This window comes from Schistocerca gregaria, chromosome 2 (genome assembly GCF_023897955.1).
Source record: "Schistocerca gregaria isolate iqSchGreg1 chromosome 2, iqSchGreg1.2, whole genome shotgun sequence".
NCBI lineage: Eukaryota > Metazoa > Arthropoda > Insecta > Orthoptera > Acrididae > Schistocerca > Schistocerca gregaria.
In genome coordinates this window covers 329,755,075-329,773,494 of record NC_064921.1, presented here as the reverse complement: position 1 = coordinate 329,773,494, position 18,420 = coordinate 329,755,075, and the positions used below count along the sequence as shown (strand labels likewise).

Sequence of the window (18,420 nt, the reverse complement as noted above, 5' to 3'; positions counted from 1 at the left end):
ATGGCCCCTATGGCTAGCTAACATATAATCAAGTACCTGTCTGATTACTTCCTCCTGCAGCATGGCTGGTACAACAACACAAGGTCCAAGTTTGGTTTGGCTCCATAACGGTCCATTGTACATAATGAATCATGTTTCCATTGCAAAGAGCTGAGCCTGGGTTTTCTGCCATTCCACAGTCGTCTGGCCCACTCTTTGTAATATACAAATCTTTAGACTGAGGCCATCTGCCTGAACATCAAATTCACTGAGAGTAAGCAATCAGTGCATTAATCTACCTGATGGGTCTTTTAACCCTAAAGCCACTTCAAGGCCATATGATGTACTATGACTTAATTTCCTTACATACAAGTAATACCATAATGCACTCAGCATTTACTTCTTGGTTGTAGAGTAGTTTTTTCCACTTTACTCAGCTTTCATGGTGCATAGGCAACCAGATGTTCTGAGCTGTTCACAAATTGGCCCAGTATGTACCTGAGAGCATTATAGCATGTGTTGTGGGAGAGCACAAATTCCTTCTCATAATTCGGGGAAATCAGTACCAGTCCAGTTTTTAACAATTCCTTCAGTCGACCAAACACTCTTTCCCACTGTTTTGACCTTTGAAATTTAACCCCCTCTTAACACATGAGTTAGCAACTGTGCAACTTCTGTAAATTTTGGTTCAAATATACGCTAGTGATTTGCTAACCCTAGAAAAGATTGCAGTTACTTTTCCATCCATGGCATTGGAAAATCCTGTGTGGCTTTTATTATCCTGAGGTCCATTCAGATTCCCTCGCAATTAATTATGTGCCCCAAGTACTGCATTTCCTCTAGCACAAAGTGACATTTCTCTACACATGCACTGGATACAATCGCTCAAACACTTCTTTTAGCCTTAAGACATTCTCCTTCATTACTTTGTGAGGAAGATATGTGATCTAAATACACCATACATTGTGTAGGTTTCAGTCCTCACAAAACTCAGTCTAAGAAATGCTGAAATGTGTCTGGAATGTTCTTTAATACAAATTGTGTACGCCGATGTTAACAATTTTCGAAACTATATCATGGAATGGAGGTAAGGAATGAAAGAGGAAGCCGCTTGGTAGAATTTTGCTCAGAGCATAACTTAATCATAGCTAACACTTGGTTCAAGAATCATAAAAGAAGATTGTATACATGGAAGAAGCCTGGAGATACTGACAAGTTTCAGGTATATTATATAATGGTGAGACAGAGATTTAGGAACCAGGGTTTAAATTGTAAGACATTTCCAGTGGCTGATGTGGACTCTGACCACAATCTATTGGTTATGAACTGTAGATTAAAACTAAAGAAACTGCAAAAATATGGGGATTTAAGGAGATGGGACCTGGGTAAACTAACTGAACCAGAGGTTGTGGAGAGTTTCAGGGAGAGCTTTAGGGAATGATTGACAAGAATGGGGAAAAGAAATACAGTAGAAGAAGAATGGTTAGCTTTGAGAGATGAAATAGTGAAGGCAGCAGAGGATCAAGTAGGTAAAAAGACGAGGGCTAATAGAAATCCTTGGGTAACAGAAGAGATACTGAATTTAATTGATGAAAGGAGAAAATAAAAAAATGCAGTAAGTGAAGCAGGCAAAAAGAAATACAAACGTCTCAAAAAAGAGATCGACAGGAAGTGAAAAATGGCTAAGCAGGGATGGCTAGAGGACAAATGTAAGGAAGTAGAGTCATATGTCACTAGGGATAAGATAGATACTGCCTACAGGAAAATTAGAGAGACCTTTGGAGAAAAGAGAACAACTTGCATGGATATCAAGAGCTCAGATGGAAACCCAGTTCTAAGCAAAGAAGGGAAGCAGAAAGGTGGAAGGAGTATATAGAGGTTCTATACAAGGGCAATGTTCTTGAGGACAATATTATGGAAATGGAAGAGGATATAGATGAAGATGAAATGGGAGATATGATACTGCTTGAAGAGTTTGACAGGGCACTGAAAGACCTAAGTTGAAACAAGACCCCGGGAATAGACAACATTACATTAGAACTACTGATAGCCTTGGGAGAGCCAGTACTGACAAAACTCTACCATCTGGTGAGCAAGATGTATGAGACAGGCAAAATACCCTCAGACTTCAAGAAGAATATAATAATTCCAATCCCAAAGAAAGCAGGGGTTGACAGATGTGAAAATTACCGAAGTATTAGTTTAATAAGTCAGGGCTCCAAAATACTAACGCGAATTCTTTACAGACGAATGGAAAAGCTATTAGAAGCCGACCTCGGGGAAGATCAGTTCGGATTCCTTAGAAATGTTGGAGCACAAGAGGCAATACTGACCCTGCGACTTATCTTAGAAAATAGATTAAGGAAAGGCAAAGCTATGTGTCTACCACTTGTAGACATAGAGAAAGCTTTTGTCAATGTTGACTGGAATACTCTCTTTCAAATTCTGAAGGTGGCATGGGTAAAATACAAGGAGCGAAAGGCTATTTACAATTTGTACGGAAACCAGATGGGAGTTATAAGAGTTGAGGGACATGAAAGGGAGCAGTGGTTGGGAAGGGTGTTAGGCAGGGTTGTAGCCTATCCCCAATGTTATTCAATCTGTATAATGGGCAAGCAGTAAAGGAAACAAAAGAAAAATTTGGAGTAGGAATTAAAATCCATGGAGAAGAAATTAAAACTTTTTGAGGTTTGCCAGTGACACTGTAATTCTGTCAGAGACAGCAATGGACCTGGAAGAACAGCTGAATGGAATGGACAGTGTCATGAAAGGAGGGTATAAGATGAACATCAACAAAAGCAAAACGAGGATAATGGAATGTTGTTGAATTAAATGGGGTGATGCTGAGGGTATTGGATTAGGAAATGAGACGCTTGAAGTAGTAAATAAGTTTTGCTATTTGGGGAGCAAAATAACTAATGATGGTCGAAGTAGAGAGGATGTAAAATGTAGACTGGCAATGGCAAGGAAAGCGTTTCTGAAGAAGAGAAATTTGCTAATATCGAGTATAGATTTAAGCATCAGGAAATCTTTTCTGGAAGTATTTGTATGGAGTGTAGCCATGTATGGAAGTGAAACATGGACGATAAATAGTTTAGACAAAAAGAGAACAGAAGCTTTCAAAATGTGGTGCTACAGAAGGATGCTGAGGATTAGATGGGTAGATCACATAACTAATGAGGAGGAGGTACTGAATAGAATTGGGGAGAGGAGAAATTGGTGGGACAACTTGACTAGAAGAAGGGATCGATTGGTAAGACATATTCTCAGACATCAAGGACTCAGCAATTTAGTATTGGAGAGCAGCGCGGAGGGTAAAAATCGTAGAGGGAGACCAAGAGATGAATACACTAAACAGATTCAGAATGATGTAGGATGCAGTAGGTACTGTGAGATGAAGAAGCTTGCACAGGATAGAGTAGCATGCAGAGCTGCATCAAACCAGTCTCTGGACTGAAGACCACAACAACATTATCGCCATTTGACTGTGTAGAGTATATTTACTTCACAATCTAGATTTTGGCTTTAGGCCATTTTCAAGTGCTACAGCATCAAAAAACTTCTGACCTGAGTGAGACTCTTGGATGTTTTTTGACAATGTGGCACTTGAAAATAGTCTAAGGCTGAAATCTAGATTGTGAAATAATTTACTGTATGCAGTCAAATGGTGGTTATATCATTTCAAGAATTCTACATTAGTGTGGCCCCACAAAAGAGAAAACAAAATCATTGCATATTGATAATGCCCTGATGAAACCGCAAATGCTGTTTTTGGGCGATCCCCTGGCACTACTTGTAGCTAATGATAGCCACTCTGCAGGGCAGTGGTAGAAAAATATTTGCACTGCCTCACATTGTCCAAAGTTTCCATTACATTTGGTATCAGATAAGCGTCTGGAATCATAAGCATATTAGGATACCTGTAATCACAACAAAAACAATAAGCTATGGTTCAATCCATACTCTCCTTTGGGCTGATCCCGTCTGGTGCCTCCCTAGGGGTTTGTCCTTTCCTCAATAATACAATCTCCTAACAGATCATGAATAAATTTGTCCATCAGTGGTTGGAGGTGATGAGGCTTGTGGTATGGTCTTCAATACACAGTTGGCTTATTCCCAGTTGGGTTTGTGTGTTGTGTTGTTGGGGTGTTTGACAGTGGTCCATGAGAATCAAACAAATCTTCAAACTCTGATAACATATGCTCCATTGCTAACTTTTCTGATCCTTTCAAGTGCTTCCCTTATACCGTAAAGCAGCTGTACTGGTGGCTTGCTTAAATGTAGGGTCCAAATTTGCTGTATCCAAATAATCTTCCTCTGAAATATCCAAATTCGCTACTGCCAACCCTTTAGACAACTCCGAGTCCATTGTCCCAAAAGTGCCTGTTGCAACGGGCATAAGCTGATCACAATCTAATTTCTATACTTTAACCACACTGCTGTGTATGAAACATCGCACTTTATCTAACTCCCAGTTTTCCACACACAACACATTTGCCATCAAACTAGTTCTCACCTCCCCTAGTTATTTCCCTACACCTTCTTCTACATTATCATGGTAATTGATCCTTAGTTGCCGTGCATGGAGTTTAAACAGTTCCCCTTACACTAGGGATGAACCTTTTGGCTATATGAAACAAAATTTTCATACAGGCCCAAAAATTCTTTACCACTGAACCTAGTGAGTGTACTCTACATGACCTACATTGTGGTGGACCTACATAGTGGTGGTCCTACCCTCTTTTCACCATGAGATTCAAAGCTGTCACAGACACCTGCAAACCAATGTACGATAAAAAGTTGTTTTCTTCCATCCACTAAGCTATCTAACCAAAATTCCACCACTGCGCATGTTTTAGTTGTTCTTATATTTAGTGGGGATTTGCCAGTTACCTCCATTGGGTATCTCCCCATTGGAAATGGAAAAAGCTCAATGGGTATGCTGCCATCAGAGTTGGAGGGTAGTGAGAAAATAAAATATTCATTGTGAAAAAATTACTGGACTAGTCCCCCAGGTTCAGGGTTGAGCACTGGGCTAACAGCGCATCCCATAAAAAAGATTTTTTTGAAATGCCAAGAACATGCCTCGGATGAAACAGGAAACAAAAAAATATCGAAAATGGCTTACAAACAGGACTTAAGATTTGGAACATGGAACATTAGAAGTTTGGCAACACCTGGGATTCTCAATAATCTGTGTGAGGGACTTGACAAATATGAAATGGATCCAGTAGCACTGCAAGAAATGAGAAACCTAGGAATAGGAAAATCAGAATGATGCAAACACATTCTATATTACAGTGGATTGGAAGATGTAAATCTCCAGAATGGCGTAGGTTTCGTGGTGAGTACAAGAATAGCAATTGCAGTAACTGATTTTCAACCAATTGATGACAGAATAGCTTTTAGGCTAAGAGGTAGATTCACAAATATAATGATAATTACACTAAATGCCCCAACTGAGGTAATGGAGGACGAAAAGACAGACAGTTTCTGTGATATACTTGAAGAGTTAAGTAAGACAGCAGGATGTGATATGAATCTCATTGTTAGAGATGCCAATGCTAATGTCGGAAAGGAGACTACTTGGAAGGAAATAGCAAGTATAGAAAGCTTCCACATTGAAAATAATGATAATGGAGTGAGACTACATAGTTGTGCAAGTGCAGCCAACCTAAAAATTTATGGGCACCTACTTTCCAAGGACGGACATTCACAAGACAGTTGAGGCAAGGGCACCTATACCTGGGGCCAAGAGTGGGCCACTCCCCCTCCCCTCCCCCCTCCCCCATCCCCTCTCCTCCCCCATCCCCCCTCCTCCCATCCTCCCCTCCTCCCCTCCTCCTCCCCTCCTCCTCCCCTCCTCCTCCCCTCCTCCTCCCCTCCTCCTCCCCTCCTCCTCCCCTCCTCCTCTCCTCTGCTCCTCCTCTCCTCCTCTCCCCCTACCACCTACCCCCTCCCCCTTACCACCACCTTCCTCCCCCTACCCCTCCCCTTCCCCTCCCCTCCCCTCCCCCTCCCCTCCCCCTCCCCTCCCCCTCCACACTCCTCCCCACTCCTTTCCACCCCTCCCCTCCTCCACTCATCCCCTCCTCCACTCATCCTCTCCCCCACTCAACCCCTCCTCCACTCATCCCCTCCTCCACTCATCCCCTCATCCCTTCACCCCCTCATCCCCTCATACCCTCCCCTCCCCTCCCCCCTCTCCCTAGCTCTCAGGAGCATGAAAAGATGTAGAATATAGTCAGGTGCTTTTCTTTCAAGAAAATGACTTAAAAATTGGTATCATGTAGGTTCTTAACAGGGTCGGAACTGGAACTTTTTTATGACTACTTGCAAGTCACCATGCTCGTCTTCCAAGTATTAAATATACTATTTATGCCCAGGTTATGCCTCCCCCTCCCCCCCCCCCCCAAATTATTGTATGGGTGATGGTTGCCCTTGAACTTTGGTATTACATGATAGCAAAACAAAAAAAAAACCAAATAGACCATTTCTTGGTAGACCAAAGGCATGAAGCAGTCTAATTGATGTGAAAAATTTAGGAGGAGCCAAGGCAGACTGTAACTTAGTCGTCACCAAGGTATGACAACAAATAGTTATAGAAAAGCCAAGGGGATGAAAGAGCATAAAAGAATGGAATTTTTATGTAGACATACTGAAAGATAGTGACAAGGCACAGGAATTTGTCCTTAAACTTCAAAATAGATTTTAACTTCTAACAGTAGAAGACAACTGCAGGATTGAAGGCCAGTGAGAAATGATAGAAACAGATGTGGAAGAGGTAACAGTAGAAGTGTTCAGAAGAAGGAAAGAAGAAAGGAAAATCCATGGTTCTCCGAGGAAAAACATATACGGGAAGATTCCGACGAACGCAAAGAAGCATATGAAAACGTTAATAGAGAATCAAAAATTTTCTCAGAGGGAAAAGAGAAACATGTGGAAAAACTAATTAAAAGAATAGAAAAGAATAAAGCTATAGGGAATGTGAGAGATTTTTAAGGGTTAATTATGTTCATCAGTAAAGGGTGCGTACCACTACTAATGTATGGCATTAAAGATAAATTCTGGACAAATGCAAGTAGGACTTATGCCCTGAGGGTTCCATATAAACTTAATTATGTATATAGATGAGAATAATAATAATGATAATTTTGTGTGGTTCAATGGCCTGGCACAAGCCTTTCTATTGCATATCACTTCAGCAACTTTCATATATGTATCCTACCCCAATTATCCAACTGAGGAAAGGAGACCTATAGTTTAACACAGAATCTGAACCATGTATTTTTTCTGGTGCCTCCTCACATCATAGGGAGTGAAGGCTACGTTAAAACATGACTAGCAAACCTGTGACCAAGATTCAATTCTATGACCTCTCAGTTTGAAGGCATGCCATTTACCACTAGACTATTAGGCCAAACATGTATGTAGATAGTTCAGCTATAGGTTATGACAAGTGAGTTTGCGAGTATCAAGATATATGACGTATATGGCCATATATTTTGATTGCATTGACTTAGAAGCTTGCAGTTTTTACACTGCCAAGTCAAATTTAATGATTCTAAGTTAATAGGAGGTACTCTACAGGTTTTGGTGAGTGAGTTTGTGAGTATCAAAAAGTGTGACATACATGGCTGTATCTTTTGACTGCATTGACTTACAAGCTTGAAGTTTTCACTTGGCCAATGGACTGTAGGCCTACTTGTACCTGTTACTGAGAAAAAGGGGTCCCAACAGTTGGACAACACCGATTGAGAAACAAAACCCAAAAAGTGGTAACGCAGTATTGAAAAGAACAAAAGATATGGAAATTTGGAAAGAATATTTTAAGGAGCTTTTAGATGTTACAGAAATGGAAGAACAACCATAAATGGAAGAACAGTATAAATATCAAAACATAGAGCCTGTAGTTGCACTGCCGACAATGAAAGATACAGTAGATAAAATCAGAGTACTATAAAACAACAAAGCTCCAGGGAGAGATATAACACCTGCTGATCTACTTAAAAATGGAGGACATACATTTGCGAAACAAAAAAATAAACTTGTTACCAACATTTGAAATGAAGAAACGGTGTCAGCTGAGTGTAAAGATGTGATTGTAGTATCAGTCCATAAAAAGGGTATGTAAGCAAGAATGCAGAAATTGTAGAGGCCGAAAACCAACTGTATGTTTATAGGGCGAGGAAAGTGAGGGTAAGGAAGTGAGTACAACAACTGAGAGTGGTGCTCAGTGGCCATGAAGCCCCAATTGCCATTTAATGGTGGGTTACTATTCCCAATCCATGTGTCTCTGTCATGCCTCTTATTAACACTCTGTCTGCATTCTCATTCCTGATGCCCTATTGTCCACATTTATTATGTGTTGGCCGATGACATCCTTACCTTATATGGCCTGTCTGCCCACGAGGACAACATTGGACTTATGCTAAAAAAATTCCCCTTCTATCTAGACTCAGGTGACTACGTATACTTCTTCCAATGCTTTTGCAGTCCCTACGGCTTCTGTCAAGTCTGGGAATTTCGCCCATACTTGATACTGTGTGAGGCATCCTCCCAAAAATGTGTAAAATGATCTCTGTTCTGCCTCTTGCAGAATGACTCTTTAGTGACATTGCTCTCTGTTAACTCCCAAGTCTTGACATTGAATTTCTAAATCCTGTCTACAAAGTTCTGAATACACTCCCCCTGTTTCTGTGACACATTGTTTCATTTATCCCTATAATGCTTACAGATGTTCTTCTTTCTGTGTTGTAACTATCTTGCTCTTAGACTCTTGGACACAGGTGCATTCTGTAACTCCTCATTCTACAACATGTATGACTTAGCATCTCCCACCAGACATAATTTAGACATGTGCAATAAATGTTCCTTTGATCAACACCCCTGCTTAGCAGAAGTTAATAAGATATTCACAAATGCCAGCTCATACTCTGCTGTGTTACCAGAAAATGGAGAAACTAAGCTAGCAGTATTAATGTTTATGGTGGATGTCATTGTAATGAATAAGTACTGTTCTCTTGTGTCTTTCTTCAATGCCTCTAACTGGTTGCATAATTCTGTATTGTCTGCGTGCATCTGTACCATTTAATTTAGTAAGGTGTAGGTGACCTCTACTCCCATTTCAGATATTTCAAAGCCTGTGCCTACAATAAAAGGAAAATATTCAACAGGAAAGAAACCAACACCAAACCACAAGGGTGAAATAATGGTGCAGTGCACTCACCATGTTGAAGTGTCGCCATAGACTGATGCCCCCGTGATGTCACTCACGGTTTCTGTCAGCACTTCTGATAGCAAAGTGTAGCAGTCCAGGTTGCTGACCTCTACGTAGTCACCTGAGGACAGCGGAAAGACCACATCACTGTCAGGATGCGAGTTTGGGTGACCTCAGGGAATGCGTAATGTCGGGTATGTGGCGATGGAGCAGCCAGAGAATGATCTCCGACGATGCAGAGCTTTTATTGGTGGCTCATTATATACAGCAAAGTCAGCCATTCCTCATATTGAGGAACCACTAAGATGGAATGCGATGTTGGCAATGGTGGCACCAGTCAGCTGTGTCAGCCTTGCTGAGTATGCAGTGACAGTACAGCCTGCCATGGAGAATCAGTCAGCAGCAACCACTGTCGGCAGGCTGACAAGAGGCAGCCCATACTTGAAATGGCCCGGGAGAAACCCAAGACCTTAAGAGATTACGGGGTGGTAGGTGTGGGTATGCGCTGTGTGGCTCCACGAAAGTGGACTTGGTTCAATGCATAAAAGCATTAGATTAGCTGGCACTAGCAGTGCTGTGACATGTTTAATAACCAGTGTGGTCAGAGGTGGCAGCTGGCTGGTGCTGGACTACATCAATACTGAACTGAAGTCTAAGTTAGTCCAGAAGTTCATGCACAGTACAGCACTGGGAGTAGTCAGATCAGAAACCAAGTCTGACATCCGGACAGGACATGCCTAATGGTGGGTGATGGGGAGACAAGTCCCCAGTGCAGGTGATCTACAGCTGGGCTGGGGTTCCAGATATACTTATCTGGGCAGTCATCATCATCATCATTTAAGACTGATTATGCCTTTCAGCGTTCAGTCTGTAGCATAGCCCCCTTATAAAATTCCTCCTTGATCCCCTATTCAGTGCTAACTTTGGAGCCTGATGTTAAACCTATTACTTCAAAATCATTCTTAATCAAATCCAGGTACCTTCTCCTTGGTCTTCCCCGATTCCTCCTACCCTCTACTGCTGAACCCATGAGTCTCTTGGGTAACTTTGCTTCTCCCATGTGTGTAACATGACCCCACCATCTAAGCCTGTTCGTCCTGACTGCTACATCTATAGAGTTCATTCCCAGTTTTTCTTTGATTTCCTCATTGTGGACACCCTCTTGCCATTGTTCCCATCTACTAGTACCTGCAATCATCCTAGCTACTTTCATATCCGTAACCTCAACCTTGTTGATAAGGTAATCTGAATCCATCCAGCTTTCGCTCCCATACAACAAAGTTGGTCGAAAGATTGAACCTTCTTGCAGAAGAGAGCAGATCATAGCTGAGCGCTCACTGCATTGGCTTTGCTACACCTCGCTTCCAGTTCTTTCACTATGTTGCCATCCTGTGAGAATATGCATCCCAAGTACTTGAAACTTTCCACCTGTTCTAACTTTGTTCCTCCTATTTGGCACTCAATCCGTTTATATTTCTTTCCCACTGACATTACTTTTGTTTTGGAGATGCTAATCTTCATACCATAGTCCTTACATTTCTGATCTAGCTCTGAAATATTACTTTGCAAACTTTCAATCGAATCTGCCATCACAACTAAGTCACCCGCATATGCAAGACTGCTTATTTTGTGTTCACATATCTTAATCTCACCCAGCCAGTCTATTGTTTTCAACATATGATCATAAATAATATGAACAACAGTGGAGACAGGTTGCATCCTTATCTTACCCCTGAAACTACTCTGAACCATGAACTCAATTTACCGTCAACTCTAACTGCTGCCTGACTACCCATGTAAAGACCTTTAATTGCTTGCAAAAGTTTGCCTCCTATTCCATAATTTTGTAAAACAGACAATAACTTCCTCCTAGGAACCCGGTCATATGCCTTTTCTAGATCTATCAAGCATAGATACAATTCCCTGTTCCACTCATAACACTTCTCCATTATTTGCCGTAAGCTAAAGATCTGGTCCTGACAACCTCTAAGAGGCCTAAACCCACACTGATTTTCATCCAATTGGTTCTCAACTAATACTCACACTTTCCTTTCAACAATACTTGAGAAGATTTTACCCACAACGCTGATTAAAGAGATACCTCTGTAGTTGTTACAATCTTTTCTATTTCCATGTTTAAAGATTAGTGTGATTACTGCTTTTGTCCAGTCTGATGGAACTTGTCCCGACTCCCAGGCCATTTCAATTATCCTGTGTAGCCATTTAAGACCTGACATTCCACTGTATTTGGTGAGTTCTGACTTAATTTCATCCACCACAGGTGCTTAATGGCACTGTAATCTATTGACCATTTTCTCCACCTCCTCAAATGTGATCCTATTTCCACCATCATTCCTATCCCATTCTACCTCATAATCTGAAACGTTACTGATTGTATTTTCACCTACATTGAGCAACTCTTCAAAACATTCCCTCCATCTGCCCAAGGCATCCACAGGATTCACCAGCAGTTTTCCTGACCTGTTCAAAATATTTGTCATCTCCTTCTTACCTCCCTTTCGAAGACTGCTAATTACACTTCAGAATGGTTTTCCAGCAGCTTGACCCATAGTCTCCAACCTGTTTCCAAAGTCTTCCCAAGATTCCTTATTGGATGCTGCAATTTGGCTTTGTTTCTTTCTTCAACATAACTTTCTCTGTCTACCTGATTTCTAGTATGTAGCCATTTTTGATATGCCTTCTTTTTCCTTTTACAGGCTTCCTTGACTGTGTCATTCCACCAAGCTATTTGCTTCATACTAATTTTACACACTACTGTTCCAAGACATTCTTTAGCCACTTCTAGTACTGTGTCCCTGTACCTTGTCCATTCCTTTTCCAATGACTGTAATTGACTACATTCAACTAACTGGTACCTTTCTGAGATCGCTATTATGTACTTGTGCCTAATTTCCTTATCCTGAAGTTTCTCCACTCTCATCCTCCTACATATGGACCTGACCTCCTGCACTTTCGGTCTCACAGTCCCAATTTCACTGCAGATTAAATAATGATCAGTTTCATCAAAGAATCTCCTGAATACACGTGTGTCCCTCACAGCCTTCCTGAATTCCTGATCTGTTATTATATAGTCAATGACAGATCTGGTTCCCCTGCCTTCCCAAGTATACCGGTGAATGTTCTTATGTTTAAAAAAGGAGTTTGTGATTACTAAGCCCATACTGGCACAGAAATCCAAGAGTTGTTTCCCGTTCCTGTTGGCTTCCATATCCTTTCCAAATTTACCCATAACCTTTTCATACCCTTCTGTTCGATTTCCAATCCTGGCGTTAAAATCACCCATGAGCCGAACACTGTCCTTGTCCTTTACTCTAACAACTACATCACTGAGTGCCTCATAAAAACTATCCATCTTATCTTGATCTGTCCCTTCACAATGCGAATATACTGACACAATCCTAATTTTCTTGCTAGACACTGTCAAATCTATCCCCATCAGTCGTTCGTTTACATACCTTATTGCAACTACACTGGGTTCCATTTCTTTCCTGATGTAAAGCCCTACACCCCATTGCGCTATACCTGCTTTGACGCCTGACAGGTAGACCTTGTATTCTCCCACTTCCTATTCTTTCTCACCCCTTACCCGAATGTCACTAACAGCTAAAACGTCCAGCCCCATCTTACTTTCAGCCTCTGCCAGCTCTACCTTCTTCCCAGAGTAGCCCCCATTGATATTAATAGGTCTCCATCTCATTACCATTTGTTAACGAGTCGTATCTTAGGAGTCCCTGGTTTGTCAGTTAGAGGTGGGACTCCGTCACCTCCAAAGGTCCGAGGCATTTTGCTCTGATTGTTGCCAGCATCATATTTAAAGTACCAGGGAAGCAGGTTGCTAGCCTTACTTGCCCCGAGTCCCATTGGGTTTTACCCCTAACGGTTGAGGGACTAACCAGTGGATTTGGTAGTCTTTGTCGTATGAGCACAAAGGTGACCATGACTCAGAATATGTCCGAGATGCCCAGCCTTATTCCAAAGTAACTGGTATCCCGACTGTCGGGACCACTTACTTGGCCACTGATATGTTGCCCGTGGTTCATCAACTAGGACATGACTGCAGGAACCCACACCGTGAACCACCCTGCCTGTCTGGGCAGTGTTGCGACAAAAATGCCCACTTGTTGTCTCACACACCTGAAAAGTGTTGTCCCAAGCTTTGTACATGGAGCAAGCCAATTTGTCATAAAGCAGCTTGCAAACGTAGGGCACAGATGTAGCAATATTAAGTCTTACCACTGGATTTGCATAACTGGCAATCTATTTCTAGCTTTTCAAACCAGACAAATGTGGAGCTGTTCTTGGTATAAAATATTTGTTTATGTTTCACGCTTTCAGTGTACAATACCTCATAACCAAAAGCTAGGTCACAACATAAACAAAAAAGTACTAGCAGAACATAAACAATTTCATATTTTTATTCTATGAACAAATGATTCTTTCTGTAGATTAGGTCAGAAAAATAGGGTTATCATTTTTTCTGATATTTGTCTATAAACCATTATTGTTGTGTTTACTGCTAATCAATAAACACAGTGGCTTTCCTCTTATTGAGCTAGTAATATTTTAAAATGGTAAATATTTCCAGGAGGAGGTGTGGAATCTGCTTATAATATAATGCTTACAAAATATGGACAAACTATAAAGAAATCACGAAAAAAGGATTGGAAATTAAGAAGGTGAGATACAAATAACTTGAAACAACCAGAGATTGTTTACAATTTCAAAGCAAGCATTTGGCAGTGACTTATTGTTGTGAGAAAAGGAATAGTAAGGAAAAAAATAAGGCCTAGCTGAAATCCTTGGATAACACAAGTTAAATTTAATTTACAACAGAAGGAAATATAAAAATGCTGGCAGTGAAACAGTTAAAAGGAAATGCAGATTCCTAAAAGAGAGAGAGAGAGAGAGAGAGAGAGAGAGAGAGAGAGAGAGAGAGAGAGAAAAGGAAAGTGGAATATTGCAAAGTAGGAATGGCTGGATGAGAAATGTGATGGCACTTATAGGAAAAGTGAAGAAATTGTTGGAGAGAAAAGAGGAGCTACTGTGAACATCAAGAGCATCAACAAGCCAGTACATAAGAAAGAAGAGAAGGTTGAACCATGGAAGGAATAAATACAGGGGCAATGTAATGGAAAGAAACATAAAGGCTATTTTATGGAAATGAAAGAATTGGATAAAATGGAGATGGGCAATGTGGTGCTGTGGGACATATTTGACAGTGCACTGAAACACCTAATTCAAAATAAGGCACTTGGAGTAGACAACATTCTATAAGAATTATTAAGATCCATGAGAGAAGCAATTATGAAAAAACTGAAACTTGGTATGCAGGATATATAAGGCACATGAAACATCACCAGAGTTCCAGAAGAGTGTAATAATCTCAGTACCAAAGAAGACAGATGCAGAAATGTGTGAGTCTTACTGAATCGTCAATTTAATAAGTCAGTATTATGATGTGAACTCTTTTTGTTGGTCTGTGTTTGCATAAAACAATGTCAAGCTGCACCCACAATTTCATTTTATCAACAAGTTGTTGTTGAAAAGTACTAACATGAATCAGCTACAGGACACTGGAATTACAGGTAGAAGCTGAACTTGGGGAACATCAATTTGGATTCTGGAGAAATGTCTAAATGGATCATTCAATACTAACTCCACATTTTACCTCAGATGATAGAATGAACAATGGCAAACCCTTATACACTGAGGTGACAAAACTCATGGGATAGTGATATATACATATACAGAGGGCAGCAGTGTTGCGCACACAGGGTATGAAAGGACAGTGCATTGGTGGAGCTGTCATTTGTACACAGGTGATTCATGTGAAAAGTTTCCGATATGCTTATGGTTGCATGAAGGGAATTAACAGACTCTGAAAGTGTAATGGTAGCTGCAGCTAGACATATGGGACTTCCATTTTGGAAATCATTAGGGAATTCAGCTTTCCAAGACCCACAGTGTCAAGAGTCTGCTGAGAATACCACATTTCAGGCATTACCTCAGTGCTGACAGACAATCAACAGTGCATGAAACAACCATAGAAATCAACGTGGAACATATGATGAATGTATCAGTTAGGACAGTGTGGTGAAGTGTGGCATTAATGGGCTATGGCAACAGACAGTTAATGCAAGTGCCTTTGCTAACAGCACGATGTCGCCTGCAGCACCACCCCTCCTAGGCACATGACCATATCGGTTGGATCCTAAATGACTAGAAAACTGTGGCATCGTCATATGTGTCCCAGTTTCAGTTTGTAAGAGCTGAAGGTAGGGTTCTAGTGTGGCACAGACCCCATGAAGCCACGGACAAAAGTTGTCTACAGGGCATTGTGTAAGCTGGTGGTAGCTGCATAATAGTGTGGGCTAACACACTATTGTTTGGCTACTAGGAGACAATTTGCAGCAATTCCTGGACTTCACGGTCCCGAAAAAAGATGGAATCTGTATAATTGACACTGCACCACATCACCGAGACACAGTTATTCGTGATTGGTTTGTAAAATGTCCGGCACAATTTCAGCGAATGATGTGGCCACCCAGATCACTCGACATGAATCCCATTGAACATCTATGGGACATAATCGAGAAATCTGTTCATGCCAAACTTCTGCACCAGCAATACCATCACAATTACGGACACCTATGGAGGCAGCATGGCTCAATATTTCTGCAGGCCACCCAGATCACTCGACATGAATCCCATTGAACATCTATGGGACATAATCGAGAAATCTGTTCATGCCAAACTCCTTCACCAGCAATACTATCACAATTACGGACACCTATGGAGGCAGCATGGCTCAATATTTCTGCAGGGGACTTACAACAAATTGTTGAGTCCAGGCACTACACTGACCAAAAGGAGGTCTGACACAATATTAAGAGGTATCCCATGACTGTTGCCACTTAAGTGTATATAGCATTTATAGGTCATTAAAAGTGTTTAGACAGTGTTGACTGCAATACACTTTTTGGAATTCTGGTGTTATCAGGAATAAAACAGAAGGAGTGAAAGGTTATTTATGACTTGTATGAAAACCAGACTGTAGTTATGTGAGTTGGAGAGCATAGCAATTGCTGAGACGAGAATGAGTCTGGGTATAGCCTATCTTCCAAATGATTCAGTCTGTATAGAAAGGAAACAATGGAGAAATTTGAAAAAGAAATTGAAGTTCAGAGAGAAGAAACAAGAGCTTAGAAGGTTTGCTAACGATACAGTGATTCTGCCAGTGATGGCATGGCAAAGGACTGGGAGTGCAATGAATAATGTTTTGAAAAGAAGTTATAAGATTAACACCAATCAAAGCAAAGCAATGTCAATGGAGTGCAGTCAAAGTAATTCAGGTAATGTAGGGGGAAGTAGGTTGAGAAATGAAATGATAAAAGTAGTGAACAGATTCTGCTATTTGCTCAACAAAATAACAGATAATGACAGACATAAAAAGGGTATAAAATACAGACTAGCAACATTAAGGGAAACGTTTTTGAACAAGAGGAATATATTAACGTCAAATATAAATTTAAATGTTAGGAAATCTTTTTAGGGAGTATTTTTATGGGTTGTAGCTTTATACGGAAGTGGAATATGGATGATAAATAGCACAGACAGGAGGAGAATAGAAATTTTTGAAATGTTATGTTACAGAATAATGCTGAAGATTAAATGGGTAATTTGGGTAACAAATAAAGAGGTTAGAAAAGAGCTTTATGGTAACACCTGTCTATTTTAAAAAGTTGACATAGCAGCAATAACAACAAAAACGAAACTGTGGCATTCAAAATATTTTTTTTTCTTTTTGTAAAGCAATCACCTTCCAGTATTAATTTATGTATGCGCAATTGTAACATTGAAAGGTATTGCAAATACATAATGACAGCTGCTTTATTATAGTTTTTCCCCAAATTAAAGGGATTTGACAGGCAACATTTGTTACTGATGAGAAATGCTATATATTTAATTCTACAGGTTCTTTGGTTTCTCCTCTTTTTATTTAAGATTTTGTTATTTGTGTCAGCTAAGACTTTATTGTTTGTGGATTAGATATGTAAGTTTCATTCTGTCTTTGCTGTAATTTTTGTTGGTAAAATTATTGCACAACTGGTAAAGTTATTTTCTACTTCCATGACCTCACCTCTCATTTTTAAGACTCTGTGTGTGCATTTGTATTTCTCCTCTCCATTTTATTTGTTCTATATTTCTTGACAAAAGTGAAACGTAGTCAAACACAAGCTAGTCATCCTCTGATATATTGTATGGCATAGGCATGGTTAATCTCCAGAGTAGTTCTATAAATCAGTGGTACCCTTTTCTTATTTTTCTCTTGTGTTCTCCTTTTTTTCACATCTAATCATGTTAGCAGCTAAAATCAAATACCTTATCCAAACTTGTTAGGTTGGTTTTTACAGGTGGTTAGCACAGCTGTCTTATCTGGAGTGAGTAGAGGTTATTAGTTCAACTCATGAAATAATGTGATTTTTGTATTTGTGATTGCTGTGTAGGTTCTAATGTGTTTGTGATATTACATGATCAACTTTATTTCAGAGGGAAAATCCTGTTCACGCCACGTACTCCTGCTGTAGAGAGGGTGATACAAAAATTGAATGAATCTTTTGAGGTTGTAGTTCAATTTAGGGAGCTGTTGCACTTTTGGAACAATGTCTCCTTTCCTATTATTAAGAAAAATTATCATAATATTACCTCTAATATGCAGTTCATTAAGGTGAGTTGTTTTTCACACTTTCATTAACATAGTATGAAATGATAACTGTTGACAAGCTGAAATACTTCTTCAATATTACATACAGTAGTTAATGTGATTTTGTCCACTTCTCACCTCTGCAGTCTCTCAACAATACAGTAGGACACTGAATCCTCAATTTGCAAGATCATTATTCAGATTATTGTCCACAGTTTCTGACTGGGATTTTCCAATAATCCCCAAAGTAAATTCGGAGACTGCTGGGATTATTCCCTCAGAAGGGTTCTCCATCCTTCTCTAACCAACCAACTAACCTAGCCCTCCATCTCTAATGATAGACTGCTAATCTCTAAGCTTCCTTCCTTTTCTCAACAACATCATAAAGTGTGCATGTTTTAGGCAGATATGAACTACTGAATCCATACAATGTAAGGAATCTTTGGATGCACATAATTATCAGTCTTTATTAGATTAGATTCATTATTCATCCAAA

General features: G+C 40.2%; 1 protein-coding gene across 3 annotated transcripts in view; it reads left to right on the top strand.

Annotated features, from left to right (window-relative positions):
- Positions 1 to 18,420, top strand: part of LOC126336982 (ATP-binding cassette sub-family A member 7-like) — a 585,480-nt gene that overhangs the window by 107,914 nt on the left and 459,146 nt on the right. For all 3 annotated transcript variants that reach the window (XR_007565029.1, XM_050001219.1, XM_050001217.1), the window contains exon 11: positions 17,771 to 17,948. Coding sequence is in view for 2 of the 3 variants with exons in the window: in XM_050001219.1 (XP_049857176.1) it covers positions 17,771 to 17,948 (178 nt within the window). In the remaining variant the exon portion in view is untranslated. The remainder of the gene's footprint in view (positions 1 to 17,770; positions 17,949 to 18,420) is intronic.